The 19,051-nt window shown below is 38.4% G+C and overlaps 1 protein-coding gene across 29 annotated transcripts in view; it reads right to left on the bottom strand.

Annotated features, from left to right (window-relative positions):
* The window catches only part of LOC130922805 (neurexin-1a-like), a 492,025-nt gene that overhangs the window by 285,046 nt on the left and 187,928 nt on the right, over positions 1–19,051 (bottom strand). For all 29 annotated transcript variants that reach the window (XM_057847885.1, XM_057847886.1, XM_057847902.1 and 26 more), the window contains one exon: positions 11,335–11,718. In XM_057847885.1, coding sequence (XP_057703868.1) covers positions 11,335–11,718 — 384 coding nt within the window. The remainder of the gene's footprint in view (positions 1–11,334; positions 11,719–19,051) is intronic.

Here is a 19,051-nt window from a genome sequence, read left to right as displayed (position 1 = left end):
TTGGGGGAAATATATGTTCAAGATTTGAGATAAATAAGAGGATATGAAAATAAATTATTCAAACACTGTCCAAACATCACCATTTTTGAGCATGCACAATCCAATAGGTAGACTTCAAATAAAGTCAAGTGATGGAATTCCTGCAGAATATTTCCTGACTCAATATATACAGTAATCGCCAAAAGTATTGGCACCCCTGCAATTCTGTCAGATAATGCTCAATTTCTCCCAGAAAATGATTGTAATTAAAAATGATTTGATAGTAATATCTTCATTTATTTTGCTTGTAATGATAAAACACAAAAGAGAATAGAAAAAAAACATATTATCATTTTACACAAAACTCCAAAAAATGGGCCGGACAAAAGTATTGTCACCCTTTGAAAAATCATGTGATGCTTCTCTAATATGTGTAATTAAGAGCAGCGGTTACTTACCCGTGGCACATAACAGGTTGTGGCAATAACTAAATCACAGTTGCAGCCAGTTAAAATGGATTAAAGTCGACTCAACCTGTGTCCTGTGTCCTTGTGTGTACCACACTGAGCATGGACAAAAAGAAAGAAGACCAAAGAACTGTCTGAGGACTTGAGAAGCAAATTTGTGAGGAAGCATGGGCAATATCAAGGCTACAAGTCCATCTCCAAAGACCTGAATGTTCCTGTGTCTACCATGTGCAATGTCATCAATAATTGTAAAGCTCATGGCACTGTGGCTAACCTCCCTAGATGTGGACGGAAAAGAAAAATTGATGAGAGCTTTCAATGAAAGATTGTGCGGATGGTGGATAAGAACCTCGACTAACATCCAGTTCAAGCTGTCCAGCAGTCCGAGGGTACAACAGTGTCCACCCGTACTATCAGTCGGCGTCTGAATGAAAAGGGACTTTATGGTAGGATAATAAGGAAAACCCCACTTCTGACCCAGAGACAAAAAAAAAGCCAGGCTGGAGTTTGCCAAAACTTAACTGAGAAAGCCAAAAACATTTTGGAAAAATGTTCTCTGGTCAGATGAGACAAAAGTAGAGTTTTGGGGGAAAAGCATCAACATATAGTTTACAGGGAAACAAAATAGGCCTTCAAAGAAAAGTACACGGTCTCCACAGTCAAACATGGCAGAGGTTCCCTGATGTTTTGGGGTTGCTTTGTTAAGTCTGGCACTGGACTGTTTGACCGTGTGCATGGCATTATGAAGTCTGAAGACTGCCAACAAATTTTGCAGCATAATATAGGGCCCAGTGTGAAAAAGCTGGGTCTCCCTCAGAGGTCATGGGTCTTCAAGCAGGACAATGACCCAAAATACACTTCATAAAGCACTAGAAAATGGTTTGAGAGAACGCAATGAAGAGTTCTAAAGTGGCCAGCAATGAGTCTAGACCTGAATCCCATAGACCATCTGTGGAGAGATCTGAAAATGTCAGTTTGGAGAAGGCACCCGTCAAATCTCAGAGACCTGGAGCATTTGGCCAAAGAAGAATGGTCCAGCAAAGCATTGTAAGAAACTCATTGATGGATACCGGAAGTGGTTCTTGTTTTCTCTAAAGGTTGTGCTACCAAGTATTAGGGGGAGGGTGCCAATACTTTTATCTGTCCCATTTTTGGAGTTGTGTGTAAAATGATAATGATTTAATTTTCTTTACATTCTATTTTGTGTTTTTTCATTGCAAGCAAAATAAATGAAGATATTACTACCAAAGCATTTGTAATTGCAATCATTTTCTGGGAGAACTTGAGCATTATCTGACAGAAAAGCATGGGTGACAATACTTTTGGCCAGCACTGTATTTAAATTGGCACAAATGTATCTAGGTTTGGCCACATTGCAGAAACCTAGTTTGCCCAACAATATAGGTTGCTGCTCTGTGGCCATTGATTATTGTGTCTCTCATTCGGAGTCTGAAAATTTTGGTATTATTAGTATTAGGAAGATATGTGACAGCTACACTATGATGGAAAATGAAGTTCCACATCCCTGGTGGACTTTGAAAAGATAATTATAATGAAACTGAGTTTACAAATTAATCCCCAATCTCTTGTCTTTTGATAATACTATCACACTTTCCTATGAGCTATTATGAGAAACTAATACCACCAGAAGGTATATAAAGAATCGAGACTTAATATGACAATCAATTCTCATTTATGGCCACTACAACGTCTTAAACCTCTGTTCTAACAATTCCAATCTGCATTTTTCCTGTACAATACCTGTACAATGGTAGTGTCTTGAAGGCACTCAGCCAACCAGCCTCTTATTTCTGATAATACAGTAATCAAACATGAGGAATGATGATTGACAGTTACTGTATGTCATATATGCTCAGGGCAAGTTAGTTTTAAAGCTTCAATTCATTTTTATAACAATATTGTATTTTGTATGACATTGATGTTGGTGGTATTACACCTACATGAATAATTGATCATCTTAGGCAAATTATTATAGCAAAATATATTTATAACAAATTTTTGAACAATACCTCCAATGGTGTGAAAAAGTATCTGAACTTTTTGGAATTTCTCACATTTCTGCATAAAATCACCATGAAATGTGATTTGATCTTTGTCAAAACCACAGAGATGAAAAACCAGTGTCAGCTTTAACTAAAACCACCCAAACATTTACTCAATAGGTTTCATATTTTAATGAGGATAGTATGAAAACAATCACATAAAGGGGGGAAAATAAGTAAGTGAACCATCATATTTAATTTTGTGCCCCCCCTTTGGCAGCAATAAATTCAACCAGACGCTTCCTGTAGCTGCAGATCGTCGGGAACGTTGATCAAGACTAATCTTGGCCCATTCTTCTCTACAAAACTGTTGTAATTTAGTCAGATTACTGGGATGCCTGGCATGAATCACTGTCTTTTGGTCATGCCACTGCATCTCAATGAGGTTCAAGTCTGGACTTTGAGTTGGCCATTCCAGAACTTGTATTTTATGTTTCTGAAACCATTCTGAAGTTGATTTACTTCTGTGTTTTGGATCATTGTCTTGTTGCAGCATTTAGCTTCAATTGTCTAACAGAAGGCCTCAGGTAATCCTGCAAAACATTCTGATCAACTTTTGAATTCATTCTTCCCTTAATGATTGCAAGTTGTCCAGGCCCTGAGGCAGCTAAACAGCCCCAAATCATGATCATCAGCTCCCTCCACCATTCTTCACGCTGGGGATGAGGTGTTGATTTTGGTGAGCTGTTACATTTTTCCTCCACACATGATGTTGTGTGTTACTCCCAAACAATTCAACTTTGGTTTTATCAGTCCACAAAATATTTTGCCAAAACTTCTGTGTAGTGTCCAAACGCCTTTTTGCCAACATTAAACGAGCAGCAATGGTTTTTTTTTAGATAGCAGCAGCTTCCTCTGTAGAGTCCTTCCATGGAAAGCATTCTTGGCCATAGTTTAACATATAGTTGTTGTGTGCACAGAGATATTGGACTGTGGCAGGGATTTCTGTAAGTCTTTAGCAGACACTCTAGGGTTCGTTTTTACCTCACTGAGTATTCTGCGCTGAACTCTTGGCGTCATCTTTGGTGGAGGGCCACTCCTTAGGAGAGAAGCAACAGTGACAAATTCTCTCCATTTGTAGACAACTTCTCTGACTGTCGATTGAACATCCAGACTGTTAGAGATGGTTTTGTATCCTTTTACAGCTTTATACAAATCAACAATCCTTGATCACAGGTTTTCAGAGAGCTCTTTTGACCGAGCCATGATACACATCTGACAATGCTTCTCATCAAGACATTCCTTACCAGGTGTGTGTTTTATCGTGGGCAGGCAGCTTTCAACCACTCATCAGTGATTGGCCACACACATGAATTAAAATGTTTGGTAAAAATTGTTTTCAATTGCTCTTTTCAATTACTCTCCTTAGGCAGAGGGTCCACTTGATTATTTCCCCCCCTTCTGTCATTGTTTGCATGCTATCCTTATTAAAACATGAAAACCTATAAATGTTTGGGTGGTTTGACTTAAAGCAGACACTGTATTTTCATCTGTGTGATTTTGACAAAGATCAGATCACATTTGACGTTGGTTTAATGCAGAAATGTGAGAAATTCCAAAAGGTTCAGATACTTTTTCATACCACTGTATGGAAGGAAAGCACTTTTTAAACTCTTGAAAAACATTAAGTTGATATAAAGATCGTAAGGGTGGGGAATCTGCACATTTTGTACTTTAGGTGGCAGTATGCACCTGAAAATTAATTGCAAGAAGAACAATACAGTTCAGCTACCCAATTGCGACCAACTGTTCACGTGACTCCGCTACATCACTTCCCTTGTTGACTTTATGCTTATAAACGTGAAAGATTCGGACATATACATTTACTGTATTATTCTTCAAACTGTCTGGCATATGGGTTGAATAATAATGTTTTTATATGTCTGAATTTAACGTATAAATCACCATAGTGACATCTCAGCACACAAAAACAAAATCTTTTGATTAATGGCGGATTGTAAGCAACTTTCAGGTGCATACCACCATCTAGTGTACAAGACTATGCAGCGCCCATGCCTTCACCCTTACGATCTATACATACACTTAATGTCTAATCAGGGATTTTAACAGTGCAGTTTAAAGAGTCTTCCTCGCCCCTTATCCCAAGTAAACCTTTCAGAGACCATTATCACCCCAAAAAATAAGAAAGAAAAATCATATTTATTATTATCACGTACATATCTATATCTCCCGTCATCTCTTGAGAGAAAATGGTGTGGGTTCGCGCATGCGCAGTAGCAATTCGTCGCAATCCGGTAGCCTGTCACGATTGGGTAGTAACAGCCCTATTTTTGGTGACGTTTAAATTTGGGCGTCGCAGTATGATGATATGCACAGGCGCGATTGTGTTATTGTTGATATTGCGGGTTGACGTCTGAGCCAAATGAGCACAAGGCTCCTCATGTTTTTGTCCCAAGAGTTTTTTTAAGCCTACAGATGGTTCATTACATTAATGGCACATTAGAACATAGGTCTCCTTGTGTTTTTGTGTCACGAAGAGTGAGATAGGCGATAGGTACCATGGATCTCGTGAAAGAAGACACTGCCTCACGTGCAAGATACATTTATTTCAGATTTTGAGTTCTTTGCATTATTTTCAATTATCTACTTCATTACAGGTTAGGTTAGGTACTGTATACGAATGATTCAAATGTGTTTGGTAGTTGTTTTTTTTCCGATTTTACCCCAATTATAAAATTTAATGTTGCGTGTCAGTAGTGCTTGTAACAGATTAGGGCATTTACATGTAAAACGTGTCTCTATTTATGAAATTTTCAGGTTACTAGGCTTCATCCAGAATCAATTAATCTTGTAAGTACAGTTACCACTACAGCATTTTCTATGCTGCTCTCATATGCACCTTACAACAAATTGGATGTGCTGTTCTGGGTGTTCAGCACACACGAGACCTACTACTCCAGTATATTGATCAAAAATCTACATTTAATGCAGATGTTTAGTGCATTCAGCATTCCGGAATGTCAAATCTCATTAGGGAATATGTGCATGTCCTGCTACCAGCCATCTGCCAGGCTGCCTTGGCCTTACACTAATATTTGGGCTAATTAGCAACTGGATTAACAATGTAGGGGTAGACATTTGGGATGCATGTGCGAAATTGCTTTGTCTGCTTAATTAAAATCTCTCAAAATAGGGCAAATAGCTTCATGCCTCACTCTAGAAGCCCCCACCCACTGTTCCTGCAGCTATGTTGCCGTCGTTGTCCTCCTACACCATATGTAATTGCTGTACTTTGCCACCGGGGGGTACACCATGCTCGGATAAGTGAGAGCCGGGGTAATTCTTTTGACAGCTCCTCTGCCTACTGGTGCCTGCTGCATCCGACCAGCATCATGACAATCTGGAGACATCAAAACAGCTGGCAGCAGGCCAGGAAGCTTCCTCCGTACCACTGCTCCCACTCACTCGCACATTGATGCCAGTGTTTGAGCAGACACAGCCAGGAAAAAAAGAAAAAGAAAAAAAAAAAAAAAAAAAAACACGAGATAAACTCCCTGGCCAAAACACAGTAAGACACTTGAATGTGAGAAGAAAAGGAATGGTTGTGACTATTAAATAATGGCTGTGAAGATCCAAGGCTTTCTTTTCCATTCCCTTGAATTTCCAGTTGAAGTCAAAGCTGATTCTGCCTTTTTCAACCCAAATAATAGATAATTATCTTCAGAAGTAAAGTAAGAAAATGGTGTGTGTATACAGTTCCTGTTCCACCGCCTCCTGTACAGTGCCCATATTCTTTGTGTCTTATTAGCCAGAAATGGAGCACACATGAGCATGGAGAAAAGGGTAGAGCAAGGCTCAATTGGTACAGTATATTCAAAAGAAATGTGGGACGTTCACTCACAGAACATATTAATTAAATGCTGTATGTGCACAGCTGGAGCATCAAATTTATTAATGTGGTTGCTGTCTGCTTGTTTTTGGGTCAAGCTATCACCATACTTCATGTTCAAGACTGTTTTGCAACTACAGAGCCAATATACTGTAAATGGTGTCATATAGCCTAAAAGTAATCCATTGGTTTACAGTGCTTCTTATGGCTATAGTCTCATCAGTTTGAGTAATTAAGAGAAAACTCCTCTCCAAGGTTTCCTGAAGTAGCTACACCTCAAAACGCAAAAAAGAGATCCTTCGCGTATTTAATTGATCTGAAATGGGGAAACAAATAAGTGTATACTGAAACAGGCACAAGGGCAAAATGGTCAAAAAAAAAAAAAAAAAAAAAATTAAAAAGGATTGTCCTGCTGGTAATGAGCCCTTCTAAAACAAATACTAAAACAAAATACTATATCAGACCACTATGCTATTGACCTGGAAGTGTTTGTACACCCATGTTATCATGCAATCTATGATAACAATGCGGCATGTTTTCCAAAGAGGAAACCTGAAGTGCATTGGACCTTGATAACATTGTCACATGCTTCACTTCACCTAGTTTCAACATTTGCCTTGATTATGCTTTTTTCCCCCTTCTCTCCTTTATTAGACACACCGCTCTGTATATGCAGATTTTATGCAGATAATTGTTGCTATTGTTGTAATTTTCACTTACCAATGATTTTCATTGCCATAAATCCATGCAGAAAAATACCATAGAAACATAACCTACTACAGTCTCTAAGAAGATTATCATATTGCAAGCTACACATATTTCAAAACGCAATGCAAACTCTACCGGTAATCCATCTTAATTAATTAAATAAGACAAAACGTTCAATTACAGGCTCAGTTTCTCTGAAAATGATATTAGCAGCTCAAGGATTTGCCCCTCTTGCACGGCGTTGCGTAGTTGTTGTTTTGATCAAGCTAGATTTTGATCAAACAGGTCACAGACTAATATTCTGGTCAAAGGCCAACAAGCTGATGTAGGCAGAAAAGCACTGCCACAACTTTGCTGAGCTTTGCACTCAATGAAACCCAAACTCATCCAGTAACAGTGTAATCCAGGGAGATCTATCAAAACTATAGATCCATAAAACAACCCAAATGAAATCCATTACTTGCAGAAGCATTGTTTTACTTATTTATTTGTTTTATTTTTCAGTAACACATTTGGAGAGGATTTTATAATCAGCCAAGGTGCAAGGACCTAGACTTTAGTCACTACTCATATTCATCTTCTACAGAGGAGAAATGACGAGCATTTGCCAGTTCTGGGCAGAGACATGTGGTTTGATGAGTTAAAAGGTTAGCAAGAAGACAGCCAATTTGCAGTCTATTGTGCAGGCTAGATATGACCGCCAGTATGCTTCAGCGGTGCATCAGTCACCTGCCATTCAACACAGCCATACACTAAACGCTTGAGAAACCCTGGCACGTTCTGCCGACTTGCAGTGGTATGTTAAAATGATCTTTTCTTCCAATAATTCTCTTTTGGGCCTTAATCTAAAATCATTATCAAGGATTTATAAAAAAGGGAAATACCAGCAGGCGTCCTTCTAACAAAATTTTCATTTTAAAGGCTTAAATTCTCCAACTCTAATCATAAAGTTTGGCTGTTAAGTTCAGACAAATTATATTATAATGCTGTTGTCACACTTTTATCACAGTTAAGAATGTTACCATACTCGAAATGCTACATAATATTGACTCTGTATCAGTTCGTTATTTCATGTTATATTCATTTTTTGGCGGGGCTGTTTTCTATATAGAGGTACCTCGACATACGATCGCTTCGACATCTGACGTAAAATGTGACTTGTCATTTGTTACGACATATGATGACATGCTCGATATACGACAATTTATGATAGCGTCACAATATCATTGTTCTCCTACAAGACGGATTTCCTTGTGAGAGAAATCAATATGGGTCCAAAGAAGGTTAGTGCAGGTGTTGAAAAAAGGTAAAAGGTGACGCTTCCTATTGAAATTAAGATGGAAATGATAGAAAAATATGAGCGTGGCGTGCGCGTCAGAGAATTGGCTCGACAATACGGCCGGAATATGTCTATGATCTCGAGGACGACTCTCATAATTATTATTATTATTGTAACATTGGCAAGGATGTAGCCAGCTTGGTTAGGTTTTTTCAATCAATTATTTCAGAACTTCTGCAACACAACACAGCAATTGTCTGCTGCAGCCGATGCCAACAACAACAGAAAATAAAGGGAAAGTAAAAGCTTCCTACTCTAATGCACCTTTCTCACCCTTGCGTCAGTCATATGGTGCTTTCAGGAACAGTATGCAAAACATAACATTAGAACCCGATTTGTTACATTATTATTATTATTATTATTATGTCATTCCAATTTTTATTATAATTTAAAAAAAATGTTTTTTTTTTTGTTATGTGCAAGGTGGCGGCACGGCGGCCGAGTGGTTAGCACGTCTGCCTCACAGTTCTGAGATCAAGGATTCAATCCTGGGTTCCAGCCTCCCTGTGTGGAGTTTGCAGGTTCTCCCCGTAGCTGCGTGGGTTTTCTCTGGGGCTTCCCACATCCCAAAAACATGTGTGGTAGGCTGATTGAACACTTCAAGTTGTCCCTAGGTATGAGTGTGTGCGTGAAAGGTAGTTTGTCTCATTGTGCCCTGTGACTGGCCTGGAAAAAATTCGGGGATGTACCCCGCCTCCTGCCTGTAGTTGGCTAGGATGGGCTCCAGCACCTCTGCGAGCCTCGTGAGGATAAGCGTAATTGAAAATGAATGAATGTGTAATTGTAACCTCATTATTTATTAAGGATTTAGCATAGGTTTATGGGCTGTGGAATGAATTACCGTTATATTATTTTCAGACTATAAGCCACTACTTTTTTCCTTAATGGCTTGTAGTCCAGTGTGGCTTATTTATTGATTAATTTGAGTCAATAGGTAACACTTTATTTTTCAGCGGCAATATGAGACCGTCATGTCATGGGCATTACTGAGCTCGGATAACATTAAATAACATCTGTTATAATCATTCATTAATGCTCATGACAGTGTCATGTCAAAATTATGATTCTCTAATGACATGTCTTATAGCGCCACTGTCAAATAAAGTGTTACCAAATACCATAACTAGCAATTAATGAAACAGTAACTGTAGAAATAATTAGCACAGGACATGAATTGTTATTTACATCTGTAGTGTTGCAATGCATGCTAGGAGGCATGTTGGATGACAGCAGTGTTGACAGCAGATGGCAGCAGAGGTTGATTGTCTCCCTGAAGGGAGCAGTGATGGCCTAACGAAGCTTCTTGAAGCAATGAAGCTTTGCGGCCATTTGGTTCAAAGATTCATGTTGGTTCATTTGGTCTTATGACATATACAGTGGGGAGAACAAGTATTTGATACACAGTCAATGGGAAAACCCATTGGCAGTGTATCAAATACTTGTTCTCCCCACTGTATGTCTTTTGATGACGCTGTCAAATAAAGTGCTACTGGTTAATATCTTTTGGTGTAAATATTCCATAATACAGTGAGGATAGCTGCGGCTTATAGTCCAGTGCGGCTTATCTATAAACAAATGTGGTTTTGTGTCACATTTGGTGGGTGGCGGCTTATAGTCAGGTGCGGCTTATAGTGTGAATATTTCGGTAATCGAATTACAATATATTGTTATGAGAAAATCCCTCTTGACATACGACCATTTCGACTTACAAACCAGGTCCTGGAATGAATTAAATTCTTCCATAGAGATATTACTGTATGTGTATATATATATATATATATATATTTTCTATTATTTCAACCTGATTTCCTAATCAATCAATTCAGTAGTTTTTTTTTTGTTTTTTTAACAGTTGTGTTGTCGAGACTAAATTAAAAAGAGTTTTCATCAACTGATGTAGGTGCAAAATTGAACTGTTTGGTCACAACCAAAACCGCCATGTCTGGCGAAAAGTCAACACTGCATACCACCAAAAGAACCTTCTCCCAACAGTGAAGCATGAAATGTCAAGATCTGGGCTTGCTTTTCATCCTCAGGACCTGGACAACTCCACATAGTCCAGGGAATCATGAATTCTGAGGAATATTGTCAAATCCTAGAACATAACCTGACGCCATCTGTTTTGAAGTTAAAGCTTGGCAGAAGGTGGATCATGCAACATGATAATGATCCAAAGCATTCCAGCAATACAACCAAGGAATGGCTGAAAAAGAAGAAGATTCGTGTTCTGGACTGGCCCAGTCAAAGTCCTGACCTAAATCCCATTGAAATGCTGTGGCGGGACCTGAAGCGAGCAGTTCATGCCAGACGCCCATCAAACCTCTCTCAACTGACTGCGTTCTGCAAGGAAGAATGGGCAAAAATCCCCCAAAGTAGATGTGAGAGGCTGATTAGTCACTACAGAAACCGTTTGGTTGAGGTAATCTCTGCAAAAGGAGGCGCAATATCCTATTAACTGAAGGGGTTCACATACTTTTGCACACATGATATCTGAGTTTTTCTTAAATCAACCACTTTTGTTAAATAAAGAATGACAATATAACTATTTCTTTTGTTTCAGTCCATTATTTGGAATGTCAGTATTGTGGATTTGGGTATAACTTAACATTTAATAAGGTTATTTTAGTTTTTTTTACAAAAAATCTGACCATCGCTGAGGGGTTCACAAACTTTCGAGCAGCACTGTATTAATATATATATATATATATATATATATATATATATATATATATATATATATATATATATATATATATATATATATATATATATATATATATATATATATATATATATATATATATATATATATATATATATATATATACAAAAAAGTCTTGTACCTCCCAACAATTTTTCTCCAGACTGTGAGGAAAAGAATTACAAGGCAGTGCTGCCATTTCAGCCACTGCTATAAATATCACCTACCTCTTTCACAGGAGCGACCCAGGTATCCAGTTCCTGAACAGTCACATACATATCGGTTCCAACCTTCTCTGCAGATGCCGTTGTTTTGGCACGGATTGCTCAAACACTGTTTGGGAGGCTCTTTAGAACACGAGGGCTTGACTCCGGCAGCCTTCTGAATTTCAGCCAGGCGCCGCACATCTTTACTTTGTCCATCAATAAATAGATCCCGGATGCAGCCAACGTAGCCATAGTTAAGCAGAGCTGTCCAAACTTCGGTGGGGAACACCAGACCCATTTTGTTCTCTGGCAGGCCCCCGAGGTAAAGATTATCATCCAAGTCCAGAATCTCACTTTCTCCAGGGGCTGTATAGGCAGTCCGGAGGGTGTTGATAGAAATGGTACCTGAAAACAGAGACAGGTAGATATTTTACTCACTTGCTTTATTTTTTTCCCCCTCTGAGTCCAGAAAACTCATTGAAAGATGGTCGAATAGAGAAGTTAGCCTAATTGGTGTTATCTATTGAGGCAGGGTCAGGGCTTTCTTCATTTAGAAAGACTGATGAGTGTTGATAAAACACATTAATCACTAAGCAGCTAGTCTATTAGTTGCTTAATCCTGGATCCCAAGTATCCTTCTCTCTATTTTCCCTGGATTCCTCATAATACGTCTCATTTATCTTAAAGCAGCCGTCATATAAAAAAAAAAGACTAAGAGAGCACAGAGGTGAATAAAAATTTGGCAGCCCTTCAATCATTTCAGCCAGTCGTAAAAAAAAAATTGCAGCCGTCTTTTTGAACTTGATTAACGGTCTGCAGTGTTTTTCACTTCGTCTCTCCTTCTGTTTGCCTCTCCAGCATAAACCTGCAACAAGAGTTTGTGTGTTTCCCCACCATGATTTATTGCTCTCATTCAGGTTTAATTCTCGATCTGGAGAACGGTAAACAACAGAGGACATGACTGGACTGTAAAAGTTAGAAAAAGAAGGCCCTAGTGTGGAAATTGGATCAAGTGATTAATTTGTACATGAATCTGTTACTCTTGGTTTAGGTGCCATTGTGGATCTTTAATTAATAACCACTGCCTTTGGTTCCCTTATGCAGTAATCTATAGAGCAGATTTTTGCCTGGAGAGAGTGGCAGAGAAATAGGCTGAGGACGCTCCAAAATAAGATTGCCATTAAATAATAATTTGCATTTTGAGCGGCAGATGCTTGAAATGGAAGATATGAGGGGCTAATAGTTTATTGCTTATGGCCAAATGTTTCCTTGTTTGTTAAAAATGGGAGCAGAGCTTTTAAGTTATTTTCTACTCAAACTGTTTGTGTTGAGGTGTGAATCTGAAAGTCCAAAACCTTAAATAAAATTTTCATGAGGACTGTATGGCATTTAATGGACACATTAAATTGTGCTTTTCCAGTTTTATTATAGCTGTCAAAAGCATGCATGAATGTGAATAAACATTTGTATTAAATTGTACGTATGATGACTATGTAGTTAGTATTGTAGTTAAGCTATTGCAAGCAAATCCATTATGGCCATGCCACGGTTAAGTATGCACACTGTTGCTGACCCAATTAAAGAAATTTGGCCTACATAAAAACATGGAAACAAACAGAGGTGGTTAGAATCGCCAAAGATTTTACTCAAGTAAGAGTAGCGTTACTTCAACATAATATTACTAAAGTAAAATTAGTCATCCAAAAAAGTACAAATGATTTAGTATTTGGTGAAAAGAATATTCAAGTAATGAGTAACATTCTGAGTAACTGCTTAAGATGTTTGATTTTATTTATTTTTCTAAATAATGGTACTTTTTTTTCTCAGCACAAAGTTATCTATATGAACTGTTATCATTATACTCTACTATAACATATTGCATAACCACATTAAAGCCTAATTTATGCTTCTGCGTTGCGGTTACGGAGTAGCGATGGCGTAGACCCTACGTCGTCAACGAGCATTCGAACTTCTGCGTCAAGGGAACGCGTTGCTCTGTAATTCACTGCCGAGCCACTAGAGGGGTGTTGTGTTGTGTTTGTGCGGTTTTGGTGGACTCTTGTCGAATTCCTTGAGTTTTTTCCGGTTAGACAACAACGGCAACGGAGATGGAAGGCTTGAATGTGGATCTTCAGCTCAGCAACATTGAACAACAAATGTTGATCAAACAAATGTTGAGACGGTTGTGGGGGTGGTCTGTCTGACTGTTGATGCCGCACAGAGATTGGCAGTCACATTACGAATCCTAGCCTCAGGTGGAAGCCAGCAAGCTGTGGCGGCTAGCTTTAAAATAGCGTCGAACAATGTGTCCACCGTTTTGTCTGAGGTCAGCAAAGCATTGTGGACAGGCCTCCAGCCTGATTTTTTGCCGTGTCCTACAACCAGCCAGTGTGAAGCCATAGCAAATTTCTGGCAGCTATGGAACTTCCCAAACTGCATTGGAAGCCTTGATGGTAAACACGTTATCATAAAAGGACCAAGGCACCCTCAATCAGTGATGATTTATCAAGTGTGTAAACTGTCTGTTTTTGAAAATTAAACATTAAAACAACTCTTTTGACACCAATCCTGTGCTTGATTCTTCATATGCTTGAAGTGTAAAATGTGAATAAGTCACAGACGTACAGCAAACATATGTACAAAATAGATGATACAATGCAGCAACCAAAAATACGACATAAAGTGATAAAAAGCTGGGTCACCGCTTCCACGAATTGCTTGCCATTCGGCAATCTTTATAATGCATTGAAGAAACATTGGACAAGTGGTCGTACTTGCGGACCTCTTCGATGATCCCCTCCGGCGGTTTGGTCCATTTTTGAGTGTAGTGCAAGAATATTTGTAAATGCCGGTGATTTCGCGCTGAAACGGAAACAACAGTCTGAGCGGACCAATCACAGTCAGAATTTTGTGGAGGTGCACGTCAGGCTAAGGCGGACTGTCGTAAATCGGGTCTGCCTTGACGGCGTAAGTCAGTAATCAGCTTTAAGCCAAAGAAATACAACAACAAAAAACATTGAATTCCAGCGAGAGAAAAGAAAAAAAAATACAGAAACAAAGCATTATTCGTCCAAAGAGGATGAGTGATCTTTAGTGGAGAAAATATATTTCCAATTATGAAACTGAAGTTTTCCGTGGTCACTTGGTGCCAAAAAAACTGGTGGCAGATTAAAATCCACACTTTTGAGTCATGTTGACGGCGGCGCTTTATGTCAAATACCGTATTTTTCGGACTATAAGTCGCACCCGAGTATAAAGCCTGAGTTATACTCCTGCGTTGCGGTGACGGCGAAGTGATTACGGCGTCAATGAGCATTCGATAGTTCTGCGGTGAGGAAACGCGTTGCTCTGTAATTCGCCGCCAAGCCACTGGAGGGGTGTGGCATTATGTTTGCACGGTTTTGGGTTTTGGAGCATGCTTGTTGACTTCCGCTAGTCTAGTTTAATGGAGAAAAAATAAACAATGCAAGACGGAACGCTAGAATGTTAATCTTCTGTTCATCAATATTGAATAAATGTCGTTAATACAAATGTTGAGGGGCAGGCGACGCAGAAGACGGTTTCGAGGCGGTCTGGCCGACTTTTGATGCCGCACAGAGAGTTCTAGACTCGGGTGGAGACAGCTAGCTGTGGCGGCTAGCTTCAAACTGGCAGCTCCGCAACTCGGACCATAACAAACGTAAGCTCACAGACTTCTTGTGTCCGTCAACTATATCTGTCCCTCGGGAAACTCAAACCCAAAAAACAATAGTTCCTATTTTTACTGTCGTGTTGACAGCGATGAGCTCTCACGGATTTCCGACTTACGCTCTCACTTTCATTTTACCGTATTAATCCATGGAAGAAACATTTGTTCATCATGGTTAAACGAGCAAGTTATACAGCAGCCTTTAAAAGAAAAGTCACATCTGTTTTGTTTTCTCCTAAATTCTGGTAAGTTGGAGAAGTTGTCAAATCATATTATTACCGTAAATATTGTCAGTGTATAGTAATGTTCTGAACTACTAATGTGCTATGCTTGTGCTGTGTTTCACCAGTCAGTAAAATGACATTTCCGTATCTGTACACGACCTCTGTTTTGTTGTATTCTTCTATTTATTGGTCCTAAAATTAGGGTGCACATTATAAACGGGTACAATAATTTCCCCTAGATTTTACAAGTAAATTTGGGGTGCGCATTATACACGGGTGCGCCTTATTCGGGAAATTATGGTAGCTATAAAGAGTTTTCAGATAACGATAGCATTAAGGACATGGTAACAAGTTTACCAAACCATCAGTGTCACTCCAAAACACCCAAATAACATGTGGAATGATATAATAATGTGTTAATAATTTCACACATAAGTCGCTCCCCCAGACAAACTATGAAAAAAACTGCGACTTATGGTCCGAAAAATACGGTACTTGATTTTTTACGGTGCTTTTATGGCAAGCTTGAGTTTGATTGGTATAATGAAGTCATGTGATTATTGTTGCGACATCTCATTGGTGAAACTGGTTGAGCCACTGTCTCTGGCAAAAAACAAAAAAAAAAGAAAAAAAGAATAAACAGGAAAAATTTAACCACTAGTATAGCCCAAAGTAGCGGAGTAAGAGTAGCGCTTCTTCTTCACTAATCTATTCAAGTAAAAGTAAAAAGCATGGCTTACTGAAATTACTCTAAATACTCTATTTTTCTCAAAAAGTTACTCAAGTAAATGTAACGGAGTAAATGTAACACGTTACTATACACCTCCGGAAACAAATACATAAAATGTTTAAAGTGCTGAAAAAGTATATAGACAAAGAGAAACTTTGTGTTGCATTGTGGAGTTTGAGTGATACATTTATTTTTTACATCTCATAAGTCAAGATGATTTTTTTGGGTGGGTCTAAAGCTCGTCTAACATAAGACCCCAAAACGCAGTGTCAGCAATAAAATTAACTTACAAGAATATTTATAATTATACGTTGACAATGAGCGTTTTTTTGTTTTCCATCATTATTGAGGGGAATTCTAAATCAGGCTGCTTAGGCAATACTTTTCGCCAAAATCGTCATCCATTGAATTTGGTACACCGGCCTGTATCGTGCTAATGTAGTTACCCCAGTCAAAAATTGTATCCCCTAATGTAGTTACCCCAGTCAAAAATTGTATCCCCAGGGCGGAGCCATATGGCGGTAGATTTGTGTCTTTATCATTCAATAAAAAAAAAAAAGTTGCTGCAATAGAACAAAAAAAAAGTTGCTTCAATCAAAATGTATATTTTCAACCAAAAAAACGTTGCTTCAATTAAAAAAAAAGATGTGTTTGAATGCAAAAATAAATCTGAAAGTCAAAAAACTAAAGATAAAAATGCATGTAAAAGCTATTTTTCTTTGATTAAATGTTATTTTATTTTATTTTTTTTGATTGAAGCAACTTTTTGATTGAAGTAATGTTGATTTGTGTTTAGGTCACATTTTGGCTAGGACATTTTTGTCTTTATTATTCAATCAAAAAATAAGTTGCTTCAAAAAAATTTCAGATTTTCAAAAAGAAAAATCACTTCGATCAAAAAAAGAAAAATTTCAATCATAGAAAATAGTTTTTGAATGTGAAAAAATATTTCAGATTGAAAGATTTGCATTTTAACATTAATTTTTCATTGAAAAGGTTTTCCTTGATTGAAGCAATCTTTTTTGTGTTTGGGCCATATTATGATTAGGACATTGGTGTCTAAATAATTCAATCCTCAAAAAATATTTTCAATCAAAGAAAAAAAATTTAAATTTCAAAATATTTTTTTTCTCTTATATTTTTCAAATTATCTGCAAAGCAAATGACTGTCTAAGGTGCTCGAAAAATAATTCCGACCCATTGTAAAAAAATTTTTTTTTTTGTTCATTTCATTCATTTTTGTCGCAGTTTTATTGATTTACAAATATTATACGTATATTATATGAAAGTCAATTACATGCAATGACACTTTTCGCACCCCCCCCCCCCCCCCCCTTTAAAATCCATTTATGGTTGCAAGCCATGAAGCATGCAGCATAGGAGGAGAGAGAGAAACAAAAAAATATCCCCGAAATATCATTGAGTGCTTGGACGAGCGTCACTAGGGAATCCTCAGATGTTGGCAACAATTCTGCAAAGGCCCGCTAAAATTCAACTGAGGCAGTTTATGCCAGAGTATAGAGCCAAGGGTGCCTGGCCACCAAACAGACTGCCTCTCTCAGCCTGTGAGCTTGCTCTAAAGGAGCAGGGGAGGGTGAGGCATGCACCTGATTGAAAGATGGACGTCTGTTTCACACAGCACGCCTACTGCATTTTTGCATTCCTGCAACTGGAACGCAAGCTGCTTTTTTATGATTTTGGAGCTCTATTTTATTCACTTTGCAATATATTATCCATTTAAATTTGGCAGTATGCATTTTAATAGTCTTCTCTGTGTCAAGTTTTGGTTTGATAAAAATGAGAACGAGCATGAACATTTGGACTTAAGTATTGTTCATTGGACAGGGACAATATGTTGTTTTTTTATTCAAAAGGGGCCAGCATTGTTTTAAACACTGAGAGAACAGTGGAGGACCAGGAGCAGATTATTAATCTGGTCCCACCAGCATGTTGTAGCCCGTTTTAAGGGTCTTGGCCCTAGACATCTGTTCCAACGCTTCCCTGCCATAACCGAGTGGCCTTGCTCTTTCGAGCCACATCTGCTGTGACTTCCAAGCTTTCCACACTTGGCAAGGGCCACCCGCTACACAGCCAGAACAGCTCCCTTCAGGTTACAGCTAATGAGCACACTACATCAAACTCATTAGTGAGGAAACTTTTTTCTCCATCCTAGAGAAGATACTTAACTAAACAGTCAACTTTAGTGTGGTTGGTGTGGTTAGTGATGGGAGTATCCACCATTTACTTTGTATCAAGCCCCATTTAACAGCATGACAAATCCAAGCAGGCATGAAAAGGATGGGTTTTGTCATCAATGTATCCATTTAAGGAACTTTTTTCCCCCTTTCAATTGTGTAAAATTGATTTTAACTCATCATTTCACTAAATAATCGTCACAAAATGGAGTCCGCTAATAACTGTAATGCAAAGACAGATGATTAAAATATTGTAATGTTTCAAACCATTCAATGATATTTTATTTTATTTATTTATAGTTATTTTAACTTCTACAATGGAAGTCTTTCAAAATTTATGCGAGTGGAAGACGAAAGAATGTGAGCATATTTAAAAGATGGGTTCAGAGTGCTCTGCTTTCTTGTCACAATCCTGTAAAGCAAGTGTGTAAACACAGTCAAGCTACATTGTGGAAAGGCACTAAAGAATCCCGTGGGGACTTGTGCCACCACCAGGCAAGCAGCACGGGGATCATAACGCAGACACTCATTTTAGGACTATGTTTGGAACATCATTCATTGCCAAAAGGGTTGAGCGAGTATGAATGCTGCAGAGCATAAAAGAGGAGGAGATGAATCTAGTACAAGATGGGAACATGGAGATAAAGATGTCTGCAAAGGGCATGGGGGAGGAGAGCACAATGACAGATAAGAAAGCAGATGATGGTGCACAATACCCACCAGTATCTGCGTTAAGCACAGGAAAAATGAGACATTTAATCAAACAATATGAACAGTACAAATTGCAGAATAAGGATGAGAAAGCTCACCACTACGACTAACTTTCAAAGGCTTCCAGATGTTTGACCCAACGCTTATTAAACTAGAAAGTAGGGCTCTCATACTTTCTGCATCAGTAGCC

Source organism: Corythoichthys intestinalis, chromosome 10 (genome assembly GCF_030265065.1).
Source record: "Corythoichthys intestinalis isolate RoL2023-P3 chromosome 10, ASM3026506v1, whole genome shotgun sequence".
In the NCBI taxonomy this organism is placed as follows: Eukaryota; Metazoa; Chordata; class Actinopteri; order Syngnathiformes; family Syngnathidae; genus Corythoichthys; species Corythoichthys intestinalis.
This window is presented reverse-complemented; position numbering and strand designations above follow the sequence as displayed.